We start from the raw sequence: 23,558 nt of genomic DNA on the forward strand, positions 1-23,558 counted from the left end.
TATTATAGCACTCTCCTCACTTCATTTGGGTGGAATGGGAGGAAAAAAAACTGGGAGACTCAAAGTTGCTCAGGGTTCTGCTTTTAAAATTAATGTAGATAGACCTCTCACATAGGAAGGTTAATAATATATTGGCCTTTGATGCAAGAGCATTTTGTACAAGCAGTTATTAAGCGCCCCAACAAGACCACCTGTGGAATACCGTGTTCAGGTCTTGTGTCTCTACCGAAGGAATATTTTTCAAAGACAGAGATCATTCACCAGATTGCTTCCTGGCAAATCATAGGGGATTAATCCGGGGAGATTAAACACACTTTACCTGCATTCACAATTTTAGAATTAGATGGGACCTCATTGGAACATATGAAATGCTAAAGAGGCAGATAATATGCCTGAAACTGGTTATCAGTTACAAATAAAAGGTCAGTCATTTGAAGACAGAATTGAACATTTTTCTTAATGTATCTTTGAAATTTACAAATTTGAGTGATTTAAAAATAAATGTACCCAAGAGGGCTGTGGAGGCAGAGAGTATATTCAGGTCAGAGACTAACAGATTTTTAGGTTTTCAGTGATGGTCAGAAAATGACAATGAAGTGAAAATAAGCCACAATATTGCGTGACAGAGCAGACAACAGGCTAATTGTCCAGTCCCTCTTTCCATTTCTTGTAATCTTAAATTCATGTGCTGAACACCAGAGCAGCTGAGTGCTACAGCAATAAACTTGAACAGCTCAAGAGTCTGAAGATTTGGATCTGGCTATAGAACTAGTAAGGACATGTTGTGGAAACATTCACACAGTAATTGCCTTTAAGTAACTAAGATGAGTATTGTTGTGGATCTGTCACCAATAATGTTGCACCTAATTACATCATTTGCTGGCGCTTGTGATCCAGCCACAAGAATACAACATGCTTAGCCTAGTGATTAGAGCAACACTGCTACAGGGTCAGTGCCGGGGTTCAAATTCAACCCTGTATTTAAGGAGTTTGTACGTTCTCCCCATGCCTGTGTGGGTTTCCTCCAGGTACTCTGGTTTCACCCCACTGTTCAAAGCGTACAGGGGTTGTAGGTCAATTGGGTACCATTAGGCAGCAAGGGCTTGTGGGCCAAAAGGGCCTATTATCATGCTATATGTATGCATTTCATAAATCTTCATCTGTGAAGCCAAGCCAAAGAAAAAGATGTATGCATTTAAATTTAATTAACTTTCACCTCTGTTGCATAGAAGCTACAATATTTTTGCAGACACACCTGTTTTTAGTCTAATTTTCACCTCAAAAATGGTTCAGAAACCAGACAAAAACCAAACCCAAAACTCACGAGGACTGTATAACCCAATTATACAAGAAATCACAGTGCAAATCCATATCCAAAAATCAAACTTGTCTTTTAATGTAAATTTTGCATCCAATGGGCCAGTCATCTTGTTTAGATTCAACAAGTTTAAGTTATTTGCTATAAAAGTCACAAGGCAAGATTCTAACAATGCATTGGATAGACTAACAATGTGATAAAGGCCAAAAATTATTGCTCAGTAGAGCACCGTGATTACATTGGTCCACTAATGCTTCTGCAATTTTTCTTTCACATGAGAAAGTAATTTTCCTTTACCTTGTGCAACAACTTACTTTACAATCCTTACAGGTATAGTACAGAAAAGAATAATGATCTGTAATATATGACGAACTGTACATGAAAGCCAATATCATTTTTTTTTCCCTTTATACTGTGCTCTGTATGTTGTGAAACTTTCTGAGAGAGGAAAAATGCTTTCCAGAGGAGAAGAGGTTGAGGGGAGTCTTCTTTGCAGAAAGCCAACAAGATTGTTCCATTTTTTTGCTAGGTTAACAGTGATACTAATAAAGGTAGGCTCACTAATTGAGTCTCCATTCTCAGCCACCTTAGTGATATCCTGAACTGCTGCAGGATCCAATGGAGTGGATAAATGCCAGTCACATGTCTGAATAACTCCAGGAAATATCAAGATGCTAACCACCAAAAGCAATTCTACAAACATTGCCAGCATTTAGATTTAAATGGACTAATTTTGGATTCTATCCATTGGTGACAATTCCAATTCACCAGTCATAAGAAAAACTTAGTTTTGCAGAAAACAGCCTTAACTTTTTTTAAAGAAAATTCTATTATTTTCTTGAACCCATTTTTAATATACATATTAAAAAATCTGCTTTAAGTAATGTTGTTCTGATTCTTGCAAAGTGTTCAACTGATCCAATTCAGATGGTGGAGCCAGAACACAATGGATCATCTATATAAAAATGGCAAAGGTTGACCGCGTTAATCATGCAATTTCGCAATTAAGTAATGAAGAAGTGTCAGTTTTTGCCACATTTTCCAAAATTTCACTGGATTTGCACAATATTTGTAACAAAACATGAAATATCCTGATACATCTATATACAGTCCACAGGCGATATTTCAAATACCACAGCAAAGCACAAAAAAATGAAATATATTTCTACTAAAATAGTGTGCACATTAGTGTCATGGTAATATACAGGGATTCAAAAGCATACTGTCATTGCAGGTCATTTAGATATTTTACAGACTGAACTACATTTAACATTTACTATACAAATTAGTATTTCAGCAGCTTGAATAGAATTATCATTTTGTTTTAAAAAGACACAAAATAAAGTACACAATGTTAAATTGTAAACAGAAATCAGCCACGTTTAGCTTCAGTCTCAATGTCCTGTTCCAGCTTTCTTGCCGGTTAGATAATCAATAATCCTATAAATTCAATATATATTGCAATTTTACATTTGGTCACATCAAGATGTCAACATCTCCTTCATGGTCTTCCTCTGCTACCTTCACAGACAGCACTTCCTCGTTCAGAAAGAGGCCACTCAATCGCTCTTTTCTCGCTTGGCGCTGTTCTTTCAACTGTCGCTTACGCATCGCTTTCTGCTGTAGTTTACGTTGCTTGGATCGCTTCTGCCAATCCATTGGTGATTTGTATGAGGGAGAGAAAATGGTAGAAGGGAGTTACCAATTGACTCATTAAATCTATCCACTTTAAAGAATTGCACGTTCTCAAAAAAAAATCCGTAAACAGCGCTGCTGAACAGAAGGATCTGGACATCCAAAATAATAGCTTTCCTGAAAGCGGCCATGCAAGTAGATAAGGTGGTTAAAAAAAAGGTGTGTGGCATTCTCATCTGGTCAGCGCAGTAAGTACAAGCATATGTTGCAGCATTGTAAAACTTTGGTTAGGCCATACTTGGAAAACTGTGTGCAATTCTGGTCACCTCATTGTAGAAAGGATATAAAGATATTGAAAAAACTGCAGAAGAGGTTTAGCAGGACACTGCCTGAATTGGAGTGCATGCGTGACAAGAGGAAGCTGGACAAACCTGGGTCGTTTTCTCGAGAGCTTGAGGGTGTGAGGGGAGACATAACAAAAGTCCATAAATTTATGAGGCATAAATAGAATTGGGTAGATAGAATCTTTTACTGAGGTTAAAAAATATCAACTAATAGAGGATATGCATTTATGAAGAGGGGCAGAGGGCAAGGAGATGTGTGGAGTCTACAAAGAGAATGCCTGAAATGGCTACCATAGTAGAACCCATAACAATAGTAGCAAACAATAGGCTTCTAGCTATATAAAGAATATATAAAGAATATACAAGCAGATGCACGGGGCAGATGCAAGTAGCAGAGATTTAGATTCAAAGGAGACATCATGGGCTGAATGGCCTGTTCAATACTATTCTTTATTAAGACAAAGAAAGTACACAAAACTTTAGTTAATCTTGCAATACTGGATACTACAGGAAATCTAGTACAGCAATAAAACTGAACAATACAATGAAACAGATGTGTAGGCATCCTGATACACAACCAACTTGTACCATAAAACTCGGCAGTTCTTCAGAAAGTATCTCCACTTATTACGTGCAGATGCCAGAATTCAAATTAAGAATGTCACAAGCCAGAATTGGTCACGTGTACCTTTTTCTTTCTGGCCTGTTTTTCTTCCACAATATCATATGTTCATGACCCTGGCAGATTCTGATACACAAGCAGATGGTGTCTAAAGGAGCAGATGCCGATTCGAATTCTGATCAATCTATTAAATTCATCATTTCTGATGTTACTTTATTTGTGGAAATTGAGAGCAGCATCCTGCAGTTAGCCAGCACAAGTTTTCCTGACTCGATCACGCACATTCTTTTTCTCGCAAAGGCATCTTTAAAACAATTTCCTCCAAATCTGAGATAGTAAAATCTTTAATGAAAGGTGTGCAGATCCCAGGAATGTCTGCCACAGGCTGATGCCACAGAAAGTAATGAAATACCAACTGTTTCAGTACAACTTGAATGTCATAACTGTAAACCTCTCTACTGCACCTGATGTCATGCAGATTAACTGCCCATTTTTAATCAGATTCCAGTGAAAACCCAAAGCATTCTTTGCTCACAAGTAGCATATATTTTTCTTCAGCAATCTCTTGGGATGAAGGAGCATTTTCTTCCAGTTCTGAGCGAACACACAAGGCCAATGTGGGAACTACTGAGGTTTCCATAGATGGGGTAGGATGTGCCTGAAGGGACAGTGGAGGGGGTGGATAATTTGACTCACTTTGCTATTTACACTGAGTTTTTTATGCTCCTGACGATAGACGAGAGATTCTCCTCATCTTCAAAGGTCAGGGATTCCCAGAAGCCAGTGGATGTCGCTCCTTTTCCCCCAAAGGCTCCAAGAAAGTCTAATTATTTTTCTCTGTCCCATCCCATGGGAATTTGGAACAAGGGGTCTGATTCGAGAGTCTGTAGTTGAGGCCAGTGAATCATGTACCACTGCTGGAACCACGCAATGACAAAACATATAGTCATTGTCAAATGTCGAGCTCTTACCTTTGAGTCTCTTATCCTGTCTGCAGCACTGGTGGACAGGTTACTGTCGCTGTGTGCCCGGCTCATGTTGGCACTGGAAGCCGATGCGGAGTTGCTGCCGCTGGACCCACTACTGCTTGCTGAACTTACCAAGCTGGCACTGCTGCTGCTGGCACCACTCAAACCGCCGACCCCACAACCAGCGTAACTGCCCCTTCTCCAGCTTTCACGCACAGATCGCTGGCGGGCACTGTGTTCTTTGATGTAATTCCTTACCTAAACGGGATACAATGGATTAATTGGACTGGTCACTCGTGCCGCACGCCAGAAGTGTTCACTGGATTCAAAACAGTAACCAAAAACTTTGCATTAAATGCAAATAGATTGTCTTTGCAATAAAGTATAAATGCACTACTTTCGTTACTCCTTGAAATTTAGTTGCTCAGCATCTGCAGACTTCTTGTTTACCTCCTTGAGATTTACCTGCTTTAACTTTTCGTCGGTCAGGCAGTTGAGTTCAATTATAAATTCACTATCAGTGGGTGAAATCTGAGCATTTGGATCAATGATTTTAATGATGTCGAGCTGCTCCCGGAGACCCATCTCTGTACTAACTTTACGACTCAGGTACTCAATATATTCAACCTGAAACAAGTAGAAACAGCAAAAGAGGTAAACATTAACAAACACCAATTAATATTGCACACAGAGGCCCTTTAATATTTTAATCACAACAGATTGCGTTATAGATTTTTAGTTTTGTAGTTTATTTGTTCTGGTCGTATTCTATAAATATATTTTCAATCCAAGATGGGGGGCTGAATTGTGGGGCTGGGAGTATTGTCCAAGGGTAGACCGCAACAGGATAGAGATTGTGCATGGTCTGCCCTGCCATTCGTGCTCATGTTGGATGCAAGTCAGAATCACAATTCTGTCTCTATCACAACCATTCCACAAGCAGGTCTCAGATAGCAGCCTCTAACCTTGATCAGACAAAAACAATGTTTTTTCTTTGTTTTAATTTGGAAAACATACTTCGTTTTTCAATCAAAGTGGAGCGATCCTTTTCAAAGGAATGGGTGCCTTGCTGTATTAACTGAGGGAGTCAGTTATGAAGAGCATTCAGCTCAGCACATCTGTGCTCTTCCCCTGAATTTAAAGTTCATTGGCAGTGCAGGAGTCTACATGCACCAGCATTTCATCTTCAGCTTGTTCCACACTTGTGTTGTCCGCAAATGTTAATGAACCATTGGCTAATGATGACTTTATCCTATTACTAATTCACTCGGAAAGATAGCACCTTCACCAGTTTTGAAAAGTACCTCAGACTATTTTTTATTTTAAAAGAGCTCAGTATTCAATGTTAATCCATAACCATGTCATTTCCTCATGCTCTTGACACCTGTACTAAACAAACTAAAATATGAATAATCAGATTGTTACAAGATCAAACCAGCAACCACAAAGAAGGCATATCACACAGGGGTAAAGATGAACAATTATTTTATTAACAAAAAATTCACCTTCAAACTTTAATTTAAAATCCCCCCCTTTTATAACAATGCCAACTGGTTGCTATGCAAAATTCTTTAACAGTGTAAAACTAATAAATTCCCCAGCCTGAATATAACAAACGTAATCAAAGTCTAAATTACACTTCCAACCAGTCCACAGAAAAACTTAGACACAAAACAAACACAAAACACACAAGACTCACAAAACTTCTGGTGAACTGAAGCCAAACGAACGTTGTGAGCGAGAGAGCGAGAGCACAAAATTTGAAGTTGTCTTGTGTTGCTTGCAGAGAGAGGAACCACTGGCTTGGTCCGGATCCCTCTGGCTGCCTTCGGAATGTTCATCCCTTTATGAAATCCCAACATTCTAAACTATCATCCAGACCATGACTCATGTTCTGGGCCTCCTTTCACCCCACAGCACCACCCAGTGGTGGTTTATCTTCCAACTCCAGAAATTTTTAGATAATTTTCTGCACATGCTCAGTCCGTCTCCCACTCTCTCAGCAGTCCACCTTCACCTTGGCTCTCTAATGCAAACTGGAGGCATACTTTTTAAACATAAAACCACACAACACATAGGCCAATACACAACACATAGGCCAATACACAACACATAGGCCAATACACAACACATAGGCCAATACACAACACATAGGCCAATACACAACACATAGGCCAATACACAACACATAGGCCAATACACAACACATAGGCCAATACACAACACATAGGCCAATACACAACACATAGGCCAATACACAACACATAGGCCAATACACAACACATAGGCCAATACACAACACATAGGCCAATACACAACACATAGGCCAATACACAACACATAGGCCAATACACAACACATAGGCCAATACACAACACATAGGCCAATACACAACACATAGGCCAATACACAACACATAGGCCAATACACAACACATAGGCCAATACACAACACATAGGCCAATACACAACACATAGGCCAATACACAACACATAGGCCAATACACAACACATAGGCCAATACACAACACATAGGCCAATACACAACACATAGGCCAATACACAACACATAGGCCAATACACAACACATAGGCCAATACACAACACATAGGCCAATACACAACACATAGGCCAATACACAACACATAGGCCAATACACAACACATAGGCCAATACACAACACATAGGCCAATACACAACACATAGGCCAATACACAACACATAGGCCAATACACAACACATAGGCCAATACACAACACATAGGCCAATACACAACACATAGGCCAATACACAACACATAGGCCAATACACAACACATAGGCCAATACACAACACAGAACTCTGTAACAAGATTCATATAAAAAACCCCAGGATATGCTGTAAAATTTAATTCAGACACCTGCCTGCTATTTACTCATATCTTAAAGGGATCAGGGTTGAAATATAGGTTATATTTCTTTATCTCCTATGGACTCTGCAAGACCTATTGAGTTTGTTCAGCATTTCTGTGTTTTTACTGTTTCATGCAGTTAAAAACTGATATGTTCTGACCTCCAAATGATACCTGTTCTGTTGTAAGACAACTCAAAACTGATCAACAACAGGTATTTGCTGAACTTCCCCACCTATAGCAACTTTCATGATCTCGATGTCTCAAAGTAAACAAGTCAATTCAGTTCTTCTGGAATGAAGTGACAGATGTAATGAAACATTCCAAACAACATTGTAAAGACTACTAAATGGCCGATTTTATAAAATCTTAGTGGTTTGAAGAATAAAAGGACATAGAATGGACAGATTTCTCTGGAGGGATACAAATTCCAGAATTAGTTTACTCGTGGAAATACTGCAGTACACAAAAAAGTGCTGGAGAAAAATCAGCAGGTCACGCGGTATCCACAGGAAGTAAAAGGGCAGTCGCCAATTTTGGTCTGAGCCCTTCTGCAGGCCGATGTCTGAGTAAAGATGGGGGCATAGGAGAAGTACAAGCTAACTGGTAAGAGGTGATAGGTGGGAGGGTAGGAGAATATGAAGCTGAGAAGTGAGAGGGGAAGAGAGTTAAGGAGGGTAGCTTTCTGACAGGAGAAGGGGTAGAGAGCAAGAGGAAAGAAGACAGAATAGGTAGTTAATGGAAACTGGAAAAGTTGATATTAATGCTGTCTGGTTAGAGACAAGGAGTTGATCCTCCAACTTACGGGTGGCCTCATTTTCGAAGTATATAAGACCATGACAGACATTGTGGCAACTGTGTGTGGAATTAAAAAGATTGGCCACTTGGAAGTCCTTGCTGATCCAGGGGACAGAGTGCAGGTGCACAATGAAAAGAGCTCCCAGTCTTCACCTACTCTACCCAAACTGTGTTGGGAGCACCCAGTGTCTGTTTTCTTGTTTATCTCTTATTGGAATTGTTATGGATTTTAATTTTGAAAAAGTACAACTCTAGGTAACAATAAAAACCTGCAAAATTCCGCAAGTATAGAACTTTGAATTCTACAGATAAAACTATACAGGGAAATTGGCAATTTTAAACCAGAGCAAATATAGATTACGCAGTTAACATTAAGCAATTTAAAGGTATGACATGAGTATTTTAGTGTTGTACATTTTTGTAAACTGTAACTCTTGCCTGAGGCATCATTGCTTTCAGGAGTGAAAAATGGGCCTTGCAAACAATTTCAATTGAAAACTTGTGGGAAACATTATTCCACAACTACAATTTAAACACATTGAATTGAGATCTTTAAGAGACCTCTTCCTTCTCCTGGCAGAGAACTTAATCCTCTGCCCTGTCACTTCTCAGCTTCTTTCTCTCCTACCCTCCCACCTGATGTGGTACCATCAAAAATGTGCTAGCCTATGGCAACATTGCTATGCTGAAGCAACTTCATTCAAATTCTCAAGTACAGGTACACAATCCTTTATCCGGAACCCTTGGGGGACAATGTGTTCCGAATTTCAAAAAGTTCACCCGAATTGTGCTGCCTTCCCCCTTCCAGTCGCCTCCCCCAACCGCCGGTCCCTCGGCTACCTGACTCGCGCTACCGCCTCTCTCCCCACTTGCCGGAATTTGGAGCTTTCCAGATTTTAGATGTTCAGATAAAGGATCGTGTACCTGTAATCGGAATCTTTTACACGGTAATTCTTCATTCCACTAAACTTGTTCTTTTAAAAATTTTAACTAACTGGATCTTATTTTTCAGTTTGAAAGTAAACACTGTCATATTTATAACAAACTTTTTTTTCCAGGAAGAATACAAAATATGAATATGGCATTTCTTAATCCACAGGGGAAAATAGAGTAAGCAACAGTGCAGTATTTCTTCAAGCTAAGCCAATGCCAATAAATGATCACTTCTAAGAATATTTGAAAAGTTATTGCTTCATAACACCGTTATTTGCAAAATAAACTGGACAGAAATAATGATTTCACCCACTTCCTTACAAACACCCAGAGCTGATTTCCTTATTTGACACATTTAACAAGTGCAGTTCTGCATCACATATTCACACAGTATAAATCAAATCAATTTAAAAAAATGAATAAAATTACAGTCCATTCCAATACATCTGTAAAATATCAAATTACTTGACTGCTCCTGGGCGGTTGACTTGTGGACCAAGTCATAACAGGTCATCAATTGTTATACAATACACGTATCACTGAAAGTATCAACAACCTTATGGTTGTATAAGCTACTATGGTAACCGTGGGCCAACCTGGAGCATAATCAGTAAACTGCAATAATTAGCAAACTTCATTTGAAAAGACATTTATGAGATGTGAGCTCCATATGACTTGTTCAGATATTTCAGAGGATAACTCTCTTCCCAAGAAGAGAGTTATCTCCAGACAACATTTAAACAATTGTCCAAGTTGAAATGACAGGACTTGAACATGTGTTGAGGGACCATTACCCCCAAATCTCTGGCTTTTTAGCCTAGTAACTCAATCATACCTTAGAAACTGTGCAGAACTAAAGCCCAAATACCTGCTCGTCATTGGTCATTGCACTCCATGGAAGCTCATCCAAACTTCGGTGCTGCTTATTTCTCCTCTTTAGAACAGGGCATGGAGAACTAGTAACGCTTGGAACCACATCAGACAAGACATCACTTCCGCTTGCAAAATCACTGCTGGCCAGCTTCAAAAGAAAATAATAAACTTTAAGAACTAATTAGAGACAGGGTCAAAACATTGGCCTGCAAAATGTGACACTGGAACAATGTTATGACGAAGAATGCCGTATTTAACTGTGGTGTATCACAATTGTAAGTACTAATTTTCCTCAGACAGATGGGACACAGAGCCAACATTGACTTTCCAGGAGTATTTCAACTCTTTAGAAAAACATTGGGTGAAGTTATAAAAACTGTAATTTACTTGATATTTAGTGCCTAAAAACTGACAAGCACTTTTTTTCCCCCTATCAGTGAGAATATAATTAACACCATTTCCCACCTGTCATTTGAAAATCCCAATTCCTCACTGAGGTAGTGGCTACATTTCTTAACTTGCTGCAATCAAGTACAATTATTCTTAACATGTGTGTCCTTTTAATAGATTGAACAAGGAAATACTGTTTCCTTTGATAAAAAGATTTGGACAGAAGACAAAAGAACAAGTGGAGATAGGAAAGATATGTTATATTATTTATGATTTGGAATAAGAGACTGGTAGCATAATTAATAATGATTTTCAAAAGGGAATAGTGTCTTTGAAAAAAGATCAAGAAGTGGTGACCGAGAGCAATGAATTCTTTGAAGGAGCAAGAACACGCATAATAGGTGTCAAAGTGTTCTGTGAAGAACACCACTGTAATTCTACAACTGAAAGCAGAACAGTTAAAGCTCACCTGCCACTCAAATTCACTGTCAGACCAATCCCAGTAAGTGCTGATTGAAGAAGACACATCACTGCAGACACTACCCTCTGGAAAGAGGTCAAAGGATGCATTCTGAGTGAATTCCTGATCATCCAGCAGGGAATAGCAGTCTTCTTGATCTCCACAAGAAACCGATGAGAAGAGTTCCTCACTGCATTCGGAGCTTGCAACGCTTGTTCCACAGGAAGTCAAATTCCATCTGTACTCAAAACAAAATATTTGTAAGAATGTCTTAGTAAAGGTATTAGCAAAAAGGGAATTAACAACTCATTTTTAAAAGTACTACAAATACTATAGGTTCAGATGAGCTTGGAATAGAAAATGCAACCCAGAGGTAAATTAATAAGCAAAAGTCAGGATTCTTTTTTCATACAACTCAAAATATTGTCAGTTTTCCCATTCCATTCACAAACACCCAACCCAGTTGTTGTTGAATTCCGGAGGTTCCAGGGATTGCTTAGATACCACCTTCAAAGTGAAGTATAGGTCTCACATTTGAGACATTAGAACACCACGGGTGCTACTAACAGTCCCGGTAACCAAGGTCATACTGATGCCATCATTCCCCCAGACCACCTGAGATTCCTCTCAGTGCTTTGGTTTCTTCTCACATCCCAAAAGTGCGCTGGTTGATCGATTAATTGGCCACTGTAAATCGTCCCCGGTGCACAAATGAGTGTCAGAATCTGGGGAAAAAGGGACTGTGAAGAGATTAAAATAGAATTAATGTTAGAATAGTATTAATGGCCAGTGAGCCGAGGGACCGGTTTCTGTGTTGAATGACACGAGTTAGTTCTGCTCTTGTCAACCCAATGCCCACGGCAAGATCAGTGCCAGTGATGAAACTTATCTGCCGCATTGATCTGCTGAGACTTGCTTATTAAGGCAACACTATATAACAGGCAAAGGAAGCATAAAATGGTATTACTGGTACCTTATATCTACTTGTCATCAATTGATCACATTTCAGCCACCCTGTAAAACCCTCCAAGCTTAAATAGCACAAGAGATAGGGCAAAATTGAATAGAAAGTGGAAAATGAATAAGTGGGTAAACCTGTGACAGGTAGAGAACATTGTGGGAAAGTGAGGTCATCCCCCCTCAGGTGTTAGATCGAATAAGATATTGAATTGTGAGATATGAACTGAACAGAAGACTTAGAAATAACATGGATAGAAATGACCGGGAAAAAAAAATCAAAGTTACTGACCGCTAAGTAGCATTTCAAAGAGGCTGGAAACACACCACGAATGAAAGGCTGGCAGAGGAATCGGGCTACAAATTAAATTCTCAGGACACATTGCATCAAACATGTCTCAGTGCCTTGGGTATGATTATGCCACCATCAGACTCAACAACAAATTCAATCAGGGATTCATTTAAGGACTCTTACTTTTGCACTCTAATGTTTTTCTTCCTCTCTCTCTCTGTATTGCAGTTTATTTCTTTATTTACATGTGTTGGCTGAGTAGTTTTTTTTGTTTGCGCTACCAATAAGTGGTAATTCTGCCTCACCTGCAGGAAAAAGAATCTCAGGGTTGTGTGTGATGTCATGGATGTACTCTAACAGTAAATCTGAAATTGAGATTACAAATTATCTAGGGGACAACACAAAAGATCTTATAGTTTGGTAAAAAATAAACTCTGGTGGAAAGCCTGCTGAAAAAGATGCCAAGGAACGCCTCTTCACACTACTGGGAGAAGCCTGGAACTTCCCCAATGAAATCACTGCTGTAGCTGAGGGGGTGGTGGGGGGCGGGGGGGGGATGTGAACATTTCACTGAAATGGATCACATATTCAAAGTGATCAAGGTGGACAAATAAAGATGATGGTCAGCCTTAGTCTCTAGGGCTTGGGAAGCTGAAATCTTCCTACTGTCCTGGAAATCTCAAATGAAGAGGCAATTAACAACTTTAAAAAAAGCATCTCAAATGCACGAGAATGCTTTTGGTTCAAACTTGGAATAGAAAACAAACTTGAGGTATATAAATAAGAAAAAAAGAATTCTACTTTCATGAAACTCAATGTCTGTTTGCCCTTTTTCCCTTCATAACTCCCGACATAAGTAGTTTCTGGAGATTCACAGGAATCACTTCAAAAATAGTACAGAGGTCATCTGTGTGAGGCATTAACAGTGGCTCGGCTATAATACCAAAAACTCTATTGTCTCCGACAGCTTTCGCAAGTGCAAAGATTTGTAGATCACATTTTCTGGTCATGTCAAGCACTCCAGCTGAAATAAAGACATCTGATAAAAGACAAAACTACAATATGCAAAAATGAAAAGCAACACTCCACTCAATCCAAATATCTGCAGAACTTTTGAATATGAATTGCATAGACTTTCAGTGACATCTCCAAAAAACTCAACCATCTCATTAACTCTTCCCTACAAACAAGAGATCAGAACCAACAGGCAAAAGTGGGAGAACATTCAAAAACTGTCATTGTTCCAGAATAAACTCCAAACCAACAAGTTGATAAGATCCCTATAGGCCAGTGCAACACAGGTCAAGGCTTAATGTAGGTGTGAACAAGCAAACAAGTTGATAAGATCCCTACAGGACAGTGCAACACAGGTCAAGGCTTAATGTAGGTGTGAACAAGCAAACATTTGGAAAGGCACCAAGAGAAATATAACACAATGTTAATAGCTTTAGCGTGAATATAATTTGTACATAAGTCACTTTCCCTGTGGGAAGTCACTCATACGACACACTTCTCGAGAAATAGTTTAAGCATTAAACTCTCTCCAATTTTCACTTTAAACCAGACGAGCAATAAAACTACAAGTACAGTGCCCTGTATCCCAAAATGTTTGGGACCAGATGTTTTTTTTTGGATTTCAGAACAATGGAACTAAGCAGCAAAATAGCATTAGAATTTCTGCCAGTCCTCAACTACGGTCCCCACTCCTGCCCCGCGAGCCCGACGTCCCCGTTCCTGCCCTGGGAGCCCAAGATGAATTCTTTGATAAAAACAACACTGCACCCAATGTTGAGAATGGAGTCACTGACTGTGGTTGCAGCCGGTGCTCTGTTTGGCATCTTTTCAGCCAGAAGCAAAAAAGATTTTTTTTTTTTAAAAACTGTTATTGTAATCAAACTAGCACCAACAGAGTGTCAAAAGCCCACATGAGCAAGGCAGATGTTGAAACTTTTTTTCTACTTCTGATGCCATGTCAGCGCTAAAAAGAAATTTGGTTTTTAAATCTTTTCAGAACTTCAGATACGGGGTTCTCGACCTGTCCTATTATGACCTCAGGACATAGAACATGGTCTCACTGCTATTCACCTACCTGTTGGTGTGAAGTCTGTGCAGTGGGTCAGTCCTATGGCATGATGACAGCTGGCATCCAAAGTCACTGACATCAAAACTGGTTACATCACTGGTGTGCCCCCTTTGTGGTAACAAGGGAAATGGCTCGTCCGGTGCCAGGAATTTGCCATATAAATCGGACATTTTTTGTTAAATAATTGGTGTGTGGGTATAAAACCTGCCAAAAAAAAAAAAATAGATTGCATGGATAAAACAGATGCTCAAATGGACAAACACTTTGTTGCAGCATTTGCCATTTCAGGAAAGACTGAAGAGAATCATCCTGACATTCATTTATTAAGCAAGAACATTCTGATCTGCATTTTGATGGTATTGGAAAATTAGTCAAGATTTGTGTCACAAATATCACCTAACTGGGTTGGGGGTTGAAATCCCACTCCAGGTGCCGAAGTCAGTGTCACACTTCAATACAGTACTGGGACAGCAGTCACACGTCGAAAGGACTGGGGCAGCAGTCACACGTCGAAAGGACTGGGGCAGCAGTCACACGTCGAAAGGACTGGGGCAGCAGTCACACGTCGAAAGGACTGGGGCAGCAGTCACACGTCGAAAGGACTGGGGCAGCAGTCACACGTCGAAAGGACTGGGGCAGCAGTCACACGTCGAAAGGACTGGGGCAGCAGTCACACGTCGAAAGGACTGGGGCAGCAGTCACACGTCGAAAGGACTGGGGCAGCAGTCACACGTCGAAAGGACTGGGGCAGCAGTCACACGTCGAAAGGACTGGGGCAGCAGTCACACGTCGAAAGGACTGGGGCAGCAGTCACACGTCGAAAGGACTGGGGCAGCAGTCACACGTCGAAAGGACTGGGGCAGCAGTCACACGTCGAAAGGACTGGGGCAGCAGTCACACGTCGAAAGGACTGGGGCAGCAGTCACACGTCGAAAGGACTGGGGCAGCAGTCACACGTCGAAAGGACTGGGGCAGCAGTCACACGTCGAAAGGACTGGGGCAGCAGTCACACGTCGAAAGGACTGGGGCAGCAGTCACACGTCGAAAGGACTGGGGCAGCAGTCACACGTCGAAAGGACTGGGGCAGCAGTCACACGTCGAAAGGACTGGGGCAGCAGTCACACGTCGAAAGGACTGGGGCAGCAGTCACACGTCGAAAGGACTGGGGCAGCAGTCACACGTCGAAAGGACTGGGGCAGCAGTCACACGTCGAAAGGACTGGGGCAGCAGTCACACGTCGAAAGGACTGGGGCAGCAGTCACACGTCGAAAGGACTGGGGCAGCAGTCACACGTCGAAAGGACTGGGGCAGCAGTCACACGTCGAAAGGACTGGGGCAGCAGTCACACGTCGAAAGGACTGGGGCAGCAGTCACACGTCGAAAGGACTGGGGCAGCAGTCACACGTCGAAAGGACTGGGGCAGCAGTCACACGTCGAAAGGACTGGGGCAGCAGTCACACGTCGAAAGGACTGGGGCAGCAGTCACACGTCGAAAGGACTGGGGCAGCAGTCACACGTCGAAAGGACTGGGGCAGCAGTCACACGTCGAAAGGACTGGGGCAGCAGTCACACGTCGAAAGGACTGGGGCAGCAGTCACACGTCGAAAGGACTGGGGCAGCAGTCACACGTCGAAAGGACTGGGGCAGCAGTCACACGTCGAAAGGACTGGGGCAGCAGTCACACGTCGAAAGGACTGGGACAGCAGTCACACGTCGAAAGGACTGGGACAGCAGTCACACGTCGAAAGGACTGGGACAGCAGTCACACGTCGAAAGGACTGGGACAGCAGTCACACGTCGAAAGGACTGGGGCAGCAGTCACACGTCGAAAGGACTGGGGCAGCAGTCACACGTCGAAAGGACTGGGGCAGCAGTCACACGTCGAAAGGACTGGGGCAGCAGTCACACGTCGAAAGGACTGGGGCAGCAGTCACACGTCGAAAGGACTGGGGCAGCAGTCACACGTCGAAAGGACTGGGGCAGCAGTCACACGTCGAAAGGACTGGGGCAGCAGTCACACGTCGAAAGGACTGGGGCAGCAGTCACACGTCGAAAGGACTGGGGCAGCAGTCACACGTCGAAAGGACTGGGGCAGCAGTCACACGTCGAAAGGACTGGGGCAGCAGTCACACGTCGAAAGGACTGGGGCAGCAGTCACACGTCGAAAGGACTGGGGCAGCAGTCACACGTCGAAAGGACTGGGGCAGCAGTCACACGTCGAAAGGACTGGGGCAGCAGTCACACGTCGAAAGGACTGGGGCAGCAGTCACACGTCGAAAGGACTGGGGCAGCAGTCACACGTCGAAAGGACTGGGGCAGCAGTCACACGTCGAAAGGACTGGGGCAGCAGTCACACGTCGAAAGGACTGGGGCAGCAGTCACACGTCGAAAGGACTGGGGCAGCAGTCACACGTCGAAAGGACTGGGGCAGCAGTCACACGTCGAAAGGACTGGGGCAGCAGTCACACGTCGAAAGGACTGGGGCAGCAGTCACACGTCGAAAGGACTGGGGCAGCAGTCACACGTCGAAAGGACTGGGGCAGCAGTCACACGTCGAAAGGACTGGGGCAGCAGTCACACGTCGAAAGGACTGGGGCAGCAGTCACACGTCGAAAGGACTGGGGCAGCAGTCACACGTCGAAAGGACTGGGGCAGCAGTCACACGTCGAAAGGACTGGGGCAGCAGTCACACGTCGAAAGGACTGGGGCAGCAGTCACACGTCGAAAGGACTGGGGCAGCAGTCACACGTCGAAAGGACTGGGGCAGCAGTCACACGTCGAAAGGACTGGGGCAGCAGTCACACGTCGAAAGGACTGGGACAGCAGTCACACGTCGAAAGGACTGGGACAGCAGTCACACGTCGAAAGGACTGGGACAGCAGTCACACGTCGAAAGGACTGGGACAGCAGTCACACGTCGAAAGGACTGGGACAGCAGTCACACGTCGAAAGGTCTGGGACAGCAGTCACACGTCGAAAGGACTGGGACAGCAGTCACACGTCGAAAGGACTGGGACAGCAGTCACACGTCGAAAGGACTGGGACAGCAGTCACACGTCGAAAGGACTGGGACAGCAGTCACACGTCGAAAGGACTGGGACAGCAGTCACACGTCGAAAGGACTGGGACAGCAGTCACACGTCGAAAGGACTGGGACAGCAGTCACACGTCGAAAGGTCTGGGACAGCAGTCACACGTCGAAAGGACTGGGACAGCAGTCACACGTCGAAAGGACTGGGACAGCAGTCACACGTCGAAAGGACTGGGACAGCAGTCACACGTCGAAAGGACTGGGACAGCAGTCACACGTCGAAAGGACTGGGACAGCAGTCACACGTCGAAAGGACTGGGACAGCAGTCACACGTCGAAAGGACTGGGACAGCAGTCACACGTCGAAAGGACTGGGACAGCAGTCACACGTCGAAAGGACTGGGACAGCAGTCACACGTCGAAAGGACTGGGACAGCAGTCACACGTCGAAAGGACTGGGACAGAAGTCACACGTCGAAAGGACTGGGACAGAAGTCACACGTCGAAAGGACTGGGACAGCAGTCACACGTCGAAAGGACTGGGACAGCAGTCACACGTCGAAAGGACTGGGACAGCAGTCACACGTCGAAAGGACTGGGACAGCAGTCACACGTCGAAAGGACTGGGACAGCAGTCACACGTCGAAAGGACTGGGACAGCAGTCACACGTCGAAAGGACTGGGACAGCAGTCACACGTCGAAAGGACTGGGACAGCAGTCACACGTCGAAAGGACTGGGACAGCAGTCACACGTCGAAAGGACTGGGACAGCAGTCACACGTCGAAAGGACTGGGACAGCAGTCACACGTCGAAAGGACTGGGACAGCAGTCACACGTCGAAAGGACTGGGACAGCAGTCACACGCCGAAAGGACTGGGACAGCAGTCACACGCCGAAAGGACTGGGACAGCAGTCACACGCCGAAAGGACTGGGACAGCAGTCACACGCCGAAAGGACTGGGACAGCAGTCACACGCCGAAAGGACTGGGACAGCAGTTACACGCCGAAAGGACTGGGACAGCAGTTACACGTCGAAAGGTCTGGGACAGCAATTACACGTCGAAAGGTCTGGGACAGCAGTCGAAAGGACCATCTTTCAGATGGAGGAAAAAGTTTGAGAAAATTACTTTGATACAGTACATGCGAATTCTCTTCACAATTCTGAGAAAGGATTACCTCTTGAACAACTGACAAAACATAATTCATGTTGGCAATTGCATTGTGCACTGTGGTTAAATCACTTCTATAAAAAGGTCATGTTTATAGAAATCCCCTGTAGCTCTCCCCACACAGGCTCTAAAGATAATTTGGCACTGATAAGGTGATATTTACCAGAGTGGAGACATCTTCAATGAACTTGCACCATACCACTGTGCATTCTGTGGAAGCATAGATCAGGAGGTATGATCATGGACAGTAAATGAAGGCTTGGTCTGGGCTCAACAGGCTGGACTTTTACTTCCCAATATGGATTTAGAGTTCTCTTTGCTTTCAGTCCCACCTTTCCACATGACAATATGACATTTACTAAATGCACTGCCAGGTTACTCACTTTTTTAAGATCTAGACATTACAAAGCATCAAGATTTATTGCCCATCCTTTCAGATTTCAAAGTGAGTGGCTTGCTAGGCCTTTTCAAAAGGCACGCAAAAGTCACCATATAGTTGGATCAGTTAGCCTTGGCAATTATAGCAGATTTCCTCGTCTAAATGACATTAATAAATCAATTGGGTTTTAATACAATTTGGTAAGATTGGGCTGCAGAGTTATCATGGTGGCTATTGTAATGCTGTTACAGCAAGGATTCAAATCCAGTACCATCTGTAAAGAGTTTGTACGTTCTCCCCATGTCTGCATGGGCTTCCTCCGGGTGGCCCAGTTTCCTCTCAGCCTTCAATACATGCCGGGGTGGAGGTCAATTGGGTGTAATTAGGCACCATGGGCTTGTGGGCCTGTTCCTGTGTTGTATGTCTACATTTAAAATGTAATTGAATGACAAATATTTTGTTTAATTATTTCATATCACCAGTAGAATTTAAATTCCAGTTGCTTAAGTGGACTTGAACTCGTGTTTATAGACCGAGAATCCCAGCCTCTGGATTACTTTCCTACAAATTTAACCGTTGTACCACTATTGAACCCACAGAAACTGCAACTATGAGTTAAGATGCTTCCTTAAAGATGAAACAGACCAAGTACATAGTTGTGATTTGCAAAAGTAAATCATCATAATTTGGGGTAAATAATTAAAAGGCAATGTAGAAAGACAGAAGAGAGGTGAAAGAATGCCAGTTTCAAAGAAATGATGAAGTGATATGGACAAATGTGTGTAAATCACACTTGCCTGAAAACAATTTATAAAAACAAATTCTTTCCGGAGAATGATATGAAGTGTTTAGGTAGTTACTTATGTAAGGAAAGAGCATGAAAAAATGTTGCAGAAAGAAGGAAGCACTCCAGGAATGGTAGAGAACTGAGCACCATCAGTATGATAGAAGTTTATGGAGGGAATATGATTGAAAGTCAGCCAGGAGGGAGGGTCACAGTGGTCAAGTCCAGAAAAGAAAGACTCCCTTTATATCTGGATAATGCTGGAAGATGTCACCAATATGATTTAGTGAACCACCATGAAATCAAACAATTTCAAATATTTTCCTAAAGTAACAAGTCCCACAAAAAACATTCAAGCTTCATTTGCTCTTCATTTGAAATGCTCAAATTGCAAGAAAGTCCCTGCACACAGGGACTTGCTTGTAACTAAAATCCTTGGTAGAAATGGAATGAAAATAGCATGTCCATTTACCATTACAACTTAGATATTATTAAGTCTTACACTACATGTAGCTGCCATATTTTTTACACCAGGTCAAATTTGGCCTTTTCTGCAACACATTAAAAATCAAAAGAAATTTTGAAATTGCAGGTATGTTTAGCAGGATGGTGGCTCTAAATCAAATTTTATTTTCAGCATGGGAGAAGCTGATTCCAGCCATTTTAAACCAGTCCTGCCAATGACACACAATTAACCTACAACCCCATACATTTTTGAGGGTGGGAACAACCCACTAAGACATGGGGCGACTGTACAAACTCCTTTCAGACACCAGATTGTTGGCACTGTAATAGCCATAGTTCTAACCCAAATTAGAACAAAAGCTAATAACATTCCTCAGATTCCAATTTTTTCCTTTAAGTGTAAGAAATAGGTCAAAAACAGTATGAACAATCAAGATCAAAGAAAAACAAGACTAACACCATCAATTTTGTCTAAAAATAGAATGCAGGGATTCAACTCATTTCACTGCTATTCAGAGTTTTACACTAGAGGATCAGCTCCTCTGGCCTTCCATGTCCCCTCTTATCCAAATCTAAACCAATTCCATTTATTGGCATTCATGAATATCAGACATAACTTTAATTAGAGAACTGGGCAATGCAATTTGGAAAACTTTATGATTCAAGTGACTTTTACTCAAACCAATCAAAAGAACAGAAGAACTGTTTCAACATGAATTATTCAAACAAAAACTCAAGAATCCTGAAAAGTGAGATTTCTACTGTAATAAATACTGTAGCATAATTTGAACCTCACTGCCATGACACTGCCATTATGGCAGCCAATTTTATATAATGAAAGCTTACACCAACTTTGATCTTGAACTCTTGTTAACCTTATAGAGGTGTACAAAATCACAAGAGGCATCAATAAGGTGAATAGTAATGGTCATTTTACCAAGGCTGGAGAGTTTAAAACTAGGTTTAAGGTCAGCAGGTTAACGGTTTGGGCAATTTTCCTCAAAAATAAAATTACAGGTTTTAAAGAGATTTTTCCAGGTACATTGATAGGAAACAGTTAGAGAAATTTGAATAAAGCATAGGTAAATGGAACTAGTTTAGATGGGCAACTGGGTCAGCATGGACAAGTTGGGCATAAGGATCTAGTTCTGAGTTGTGAAGTTCTGATTCTCATAATAACAAACTAATTTTGATAACATTGAGATCTTGAGGGCTAAATATAGACCTGGTATCCCGAGGGAAAACTCACCTGCTCATCGGGAAATAACATTCTGAAACCTTGACTGGTGAAGAGGCAAAACATCCTATCACAGCATCCCACTGTACTACATTAGGCTACAAAAGTCATACAGATCAGAAACAGATCCTTCAGCCTAACTCATCTTCATCAAGTAGGTTTTCTAATTGAACTAGTTCACCTAAATTTATCCCATATGCATCTAAACCTTCCTTACCCAAGTACCTATTTAAATATCATCAGATCTACAGCTACTTCTGGCTGCTTATTCCAAATAACCACTACCTTCTGAGTGGAAGAAACATTTGCTCCTCAGGTTCCTCTTTCACCTTAAAGCCTCTTTACCCCGTGGGAAAAGACTGACAATTCACTTTACCTTGGCCCCTCATGATTTTATGTCCCCAAGTCATTTCTCAAACTTACATGCTCCAAGGGAAATAAATCTCAATCTATCCAGCCTCTCAATTCCAATGTCAGTCTGGATCACGAACCCAAGCTATTCATGGAATCAGATTAGAAGCCAAAATGAAACAGCCTCTTGAAAGTGTTGTCCTTGGTGCAGCCCTCACAACTGTCTGACTCAGGGGTGAGGAGGTGGTGTGGTAGGAAGGTGGCTCTGAGTCAGGGCTAACAGCATTGCCAGCTCCACCACCTGCCCGAGTCCAGATGACCTCCTTCACTGGTAACTAAGCTGACAACTGCAAGTCCCCTGGCTTGTTGCAGACTCCAAAAGGGATTCGCTGAGCCCGCGTGGGACCGGGAGTACGGAGGCGGCCCCAACAACCCCCAGGGTCCGGGTCTGGAACCGGGGGACGGAGGCTGCTCATCTCGCCACCAGATCTGAGGCTGGGACCGGTGGGCGGAGGCGGCCCCAGCAACTCCGAGGGCGGAGGCGGCCCCAACAACCCCGGGGTCCGGTGAACGGAGCACCCTCTTCCCAGGCCCGGGATTGGGGTCGGCACTCATCGGGACGCGAGCGGAGCGGCCCCGACTCTCCTCAGCCGCCAGCCTGGAAACCCAGACCCGACCCTCCTGGTGAAGTCACTCACTCACCCTGCTGCTGCCACCGCAGCTCCGTCTTCCGCTGCCACCGCAGCTCCGTCTTCCACTGCCTCCGTCCCACGAGTGACCTCACTTCCGCCCAAGTCGGCGCCACAACTTCTGCTGTTGTTGCCTGCCCGTCCGCCGGGGGGCAGCAGCGGCCGCCCAGCTCCAGTGCACTACAACAACAACAGAGATTCTCCCAGTGTCAAACCATCAGTGGTGTCCATGGCCATGCCACAGTACCCCCACCACCACCACCCCCCCCCCCCCCCAACTCACGCAGCATGCAAAAGCTGAAGGACATTTGTCATTGCACCACAACAATGTACAACACCAGCCACATCTTCCCAGGCTGTGACCACAGAACTTGTCCCTCATCTCCTCCCTTACGTCTGTCCAAAGCCACCAACAGTCCTTCCTGGTGAGGTGGAGCTTCACATGCATATTGTCCAACCTAATTCACTGCATTTGGTTTGGTGCTGTCACTGTGACCATCAGTCAGACCAAATGTAGATTGGTTGACTGCTTCTCTTAATGCCTACCAAACTGGAACTCTCATTTGCCAACCATTTGAATTCCCCTCACTATTCTGAAACAGATCTATCTGCTGTTGGTTTCATTCTTTGCCAAGGTGAAGTTAATTATAAACTTGAGAAACAAAACATCATATTATTCCTGGACAGTCTTAAATCCAACAATAGACCATGCTACAGCCCACAATGTTGTTTTAACCTATACACACCACATCCACAATCTAACCTTTCCCTCCCTCACAGCCCATAACCCTCAACTTCTCTTAAATCCATGAGGCTCTTTAATTACCCCATAGTTCCAACCTCCACCACCACCCCCAGCAGTGTGTTCCAGGCACCCACTATGCTTTA

At 43.2% G+C, this 23,558-nt stretch overlaps 1 protein-coding gene across 3 annotated transcripts; it reads right to left on the reverse strand.

Annotated features, from left to right (window-relative positions):
• Window positions 1-1,372: 1,372 nt before the first annotated feature.
• On the reverse strand, window positions 1,373-22,784 carry fam199x (family with sequence similarity 199, X-linked). 3 transcript variants are annotated; one of them, XM_069893475.1, is made up of 8 exons: window positions 22,684-22,702; window positions 18,929-18,975; window positions 14,569-14,766; window positions 11,240-11,468; window positions 10,376-10,528; window positions 5,353-5,514; window positions 4,891-5,145; window positions 1,373-2,965 (listed from the first exon to the last, which is right to left on the reverse strand). In XM_069893475.1, the coding sequence occupies exons 3-8, from the start codon at window positions 14,730-14,732 to the stop codon at window positions 2,795-2,797; spliced, it is 1,134 nt and encodes a 377-aa protein (XP_069749576.1). In that variant the 5' UTR covers window positions 14,733-14,766; window positions 18,929-18,975; window positions 22,684-22,702; the 3' UTR covers window positions 1,373-2,794. The 3 variants fall into 3 exon arrangements, with proteins under 3 accessions (XP_069749576.1, XP_069749577.1, XP_069749575.1); XM_069893476.1 differs by lacking the exon at window positions 18,929-18,975 and having other exon boundaries at window positions 5,020-5,145; window positions 22,684-22,784; XM_069893474.1 differs by lacking the exon at window positions 18,929-18,975 and having other exon boundaries at window positions 22,684-22,784.
• Between the last annotated feature and the right edge of the window lie 774 nt (window positions 22,785-23,558).

The sequence above is a fragment of the Narcine bancroftii genome, chromosome 8 (genome assembly GCF_036971445.1).
Source record: "Narcine bancroftii isolate sNarBan1 chromosome 8, sNarBan1.hap1, whole genome shotgun sequence".
Taxonomy (NCBI): domain Eukaryota; kingdom Metazoa; phylum Chordata; class Chondrichthyes; order Torpediniformes; family Narcinidae; genus Narcine; species Narcine bancroftii.

Bases quoted from the DNA above. Each gene is read 5' to 3' on its own strand.
- fam199x (XM_069893474.1), bottom strand. From the start codon at position 14,732: ATGTCCGATTTATATGGCAAATTCCTGGCACCGGACGAGCCATTTCCC. The intron at 5,146-5,352 runs GTAAATCTCAAG...TATCCCGTTTAG, and splicing joins CCGACGAAAAGTTAAAGCAG to GTAAGGAATTACATCAAAGA. The intron at 2,966-4,890 runs GTAAGAGCTCGA...ATGGATTGGCAG, and splicing joins ACAGGATAAGAGACTCAAAG to AAGCGATCCAAGCAACGTAA.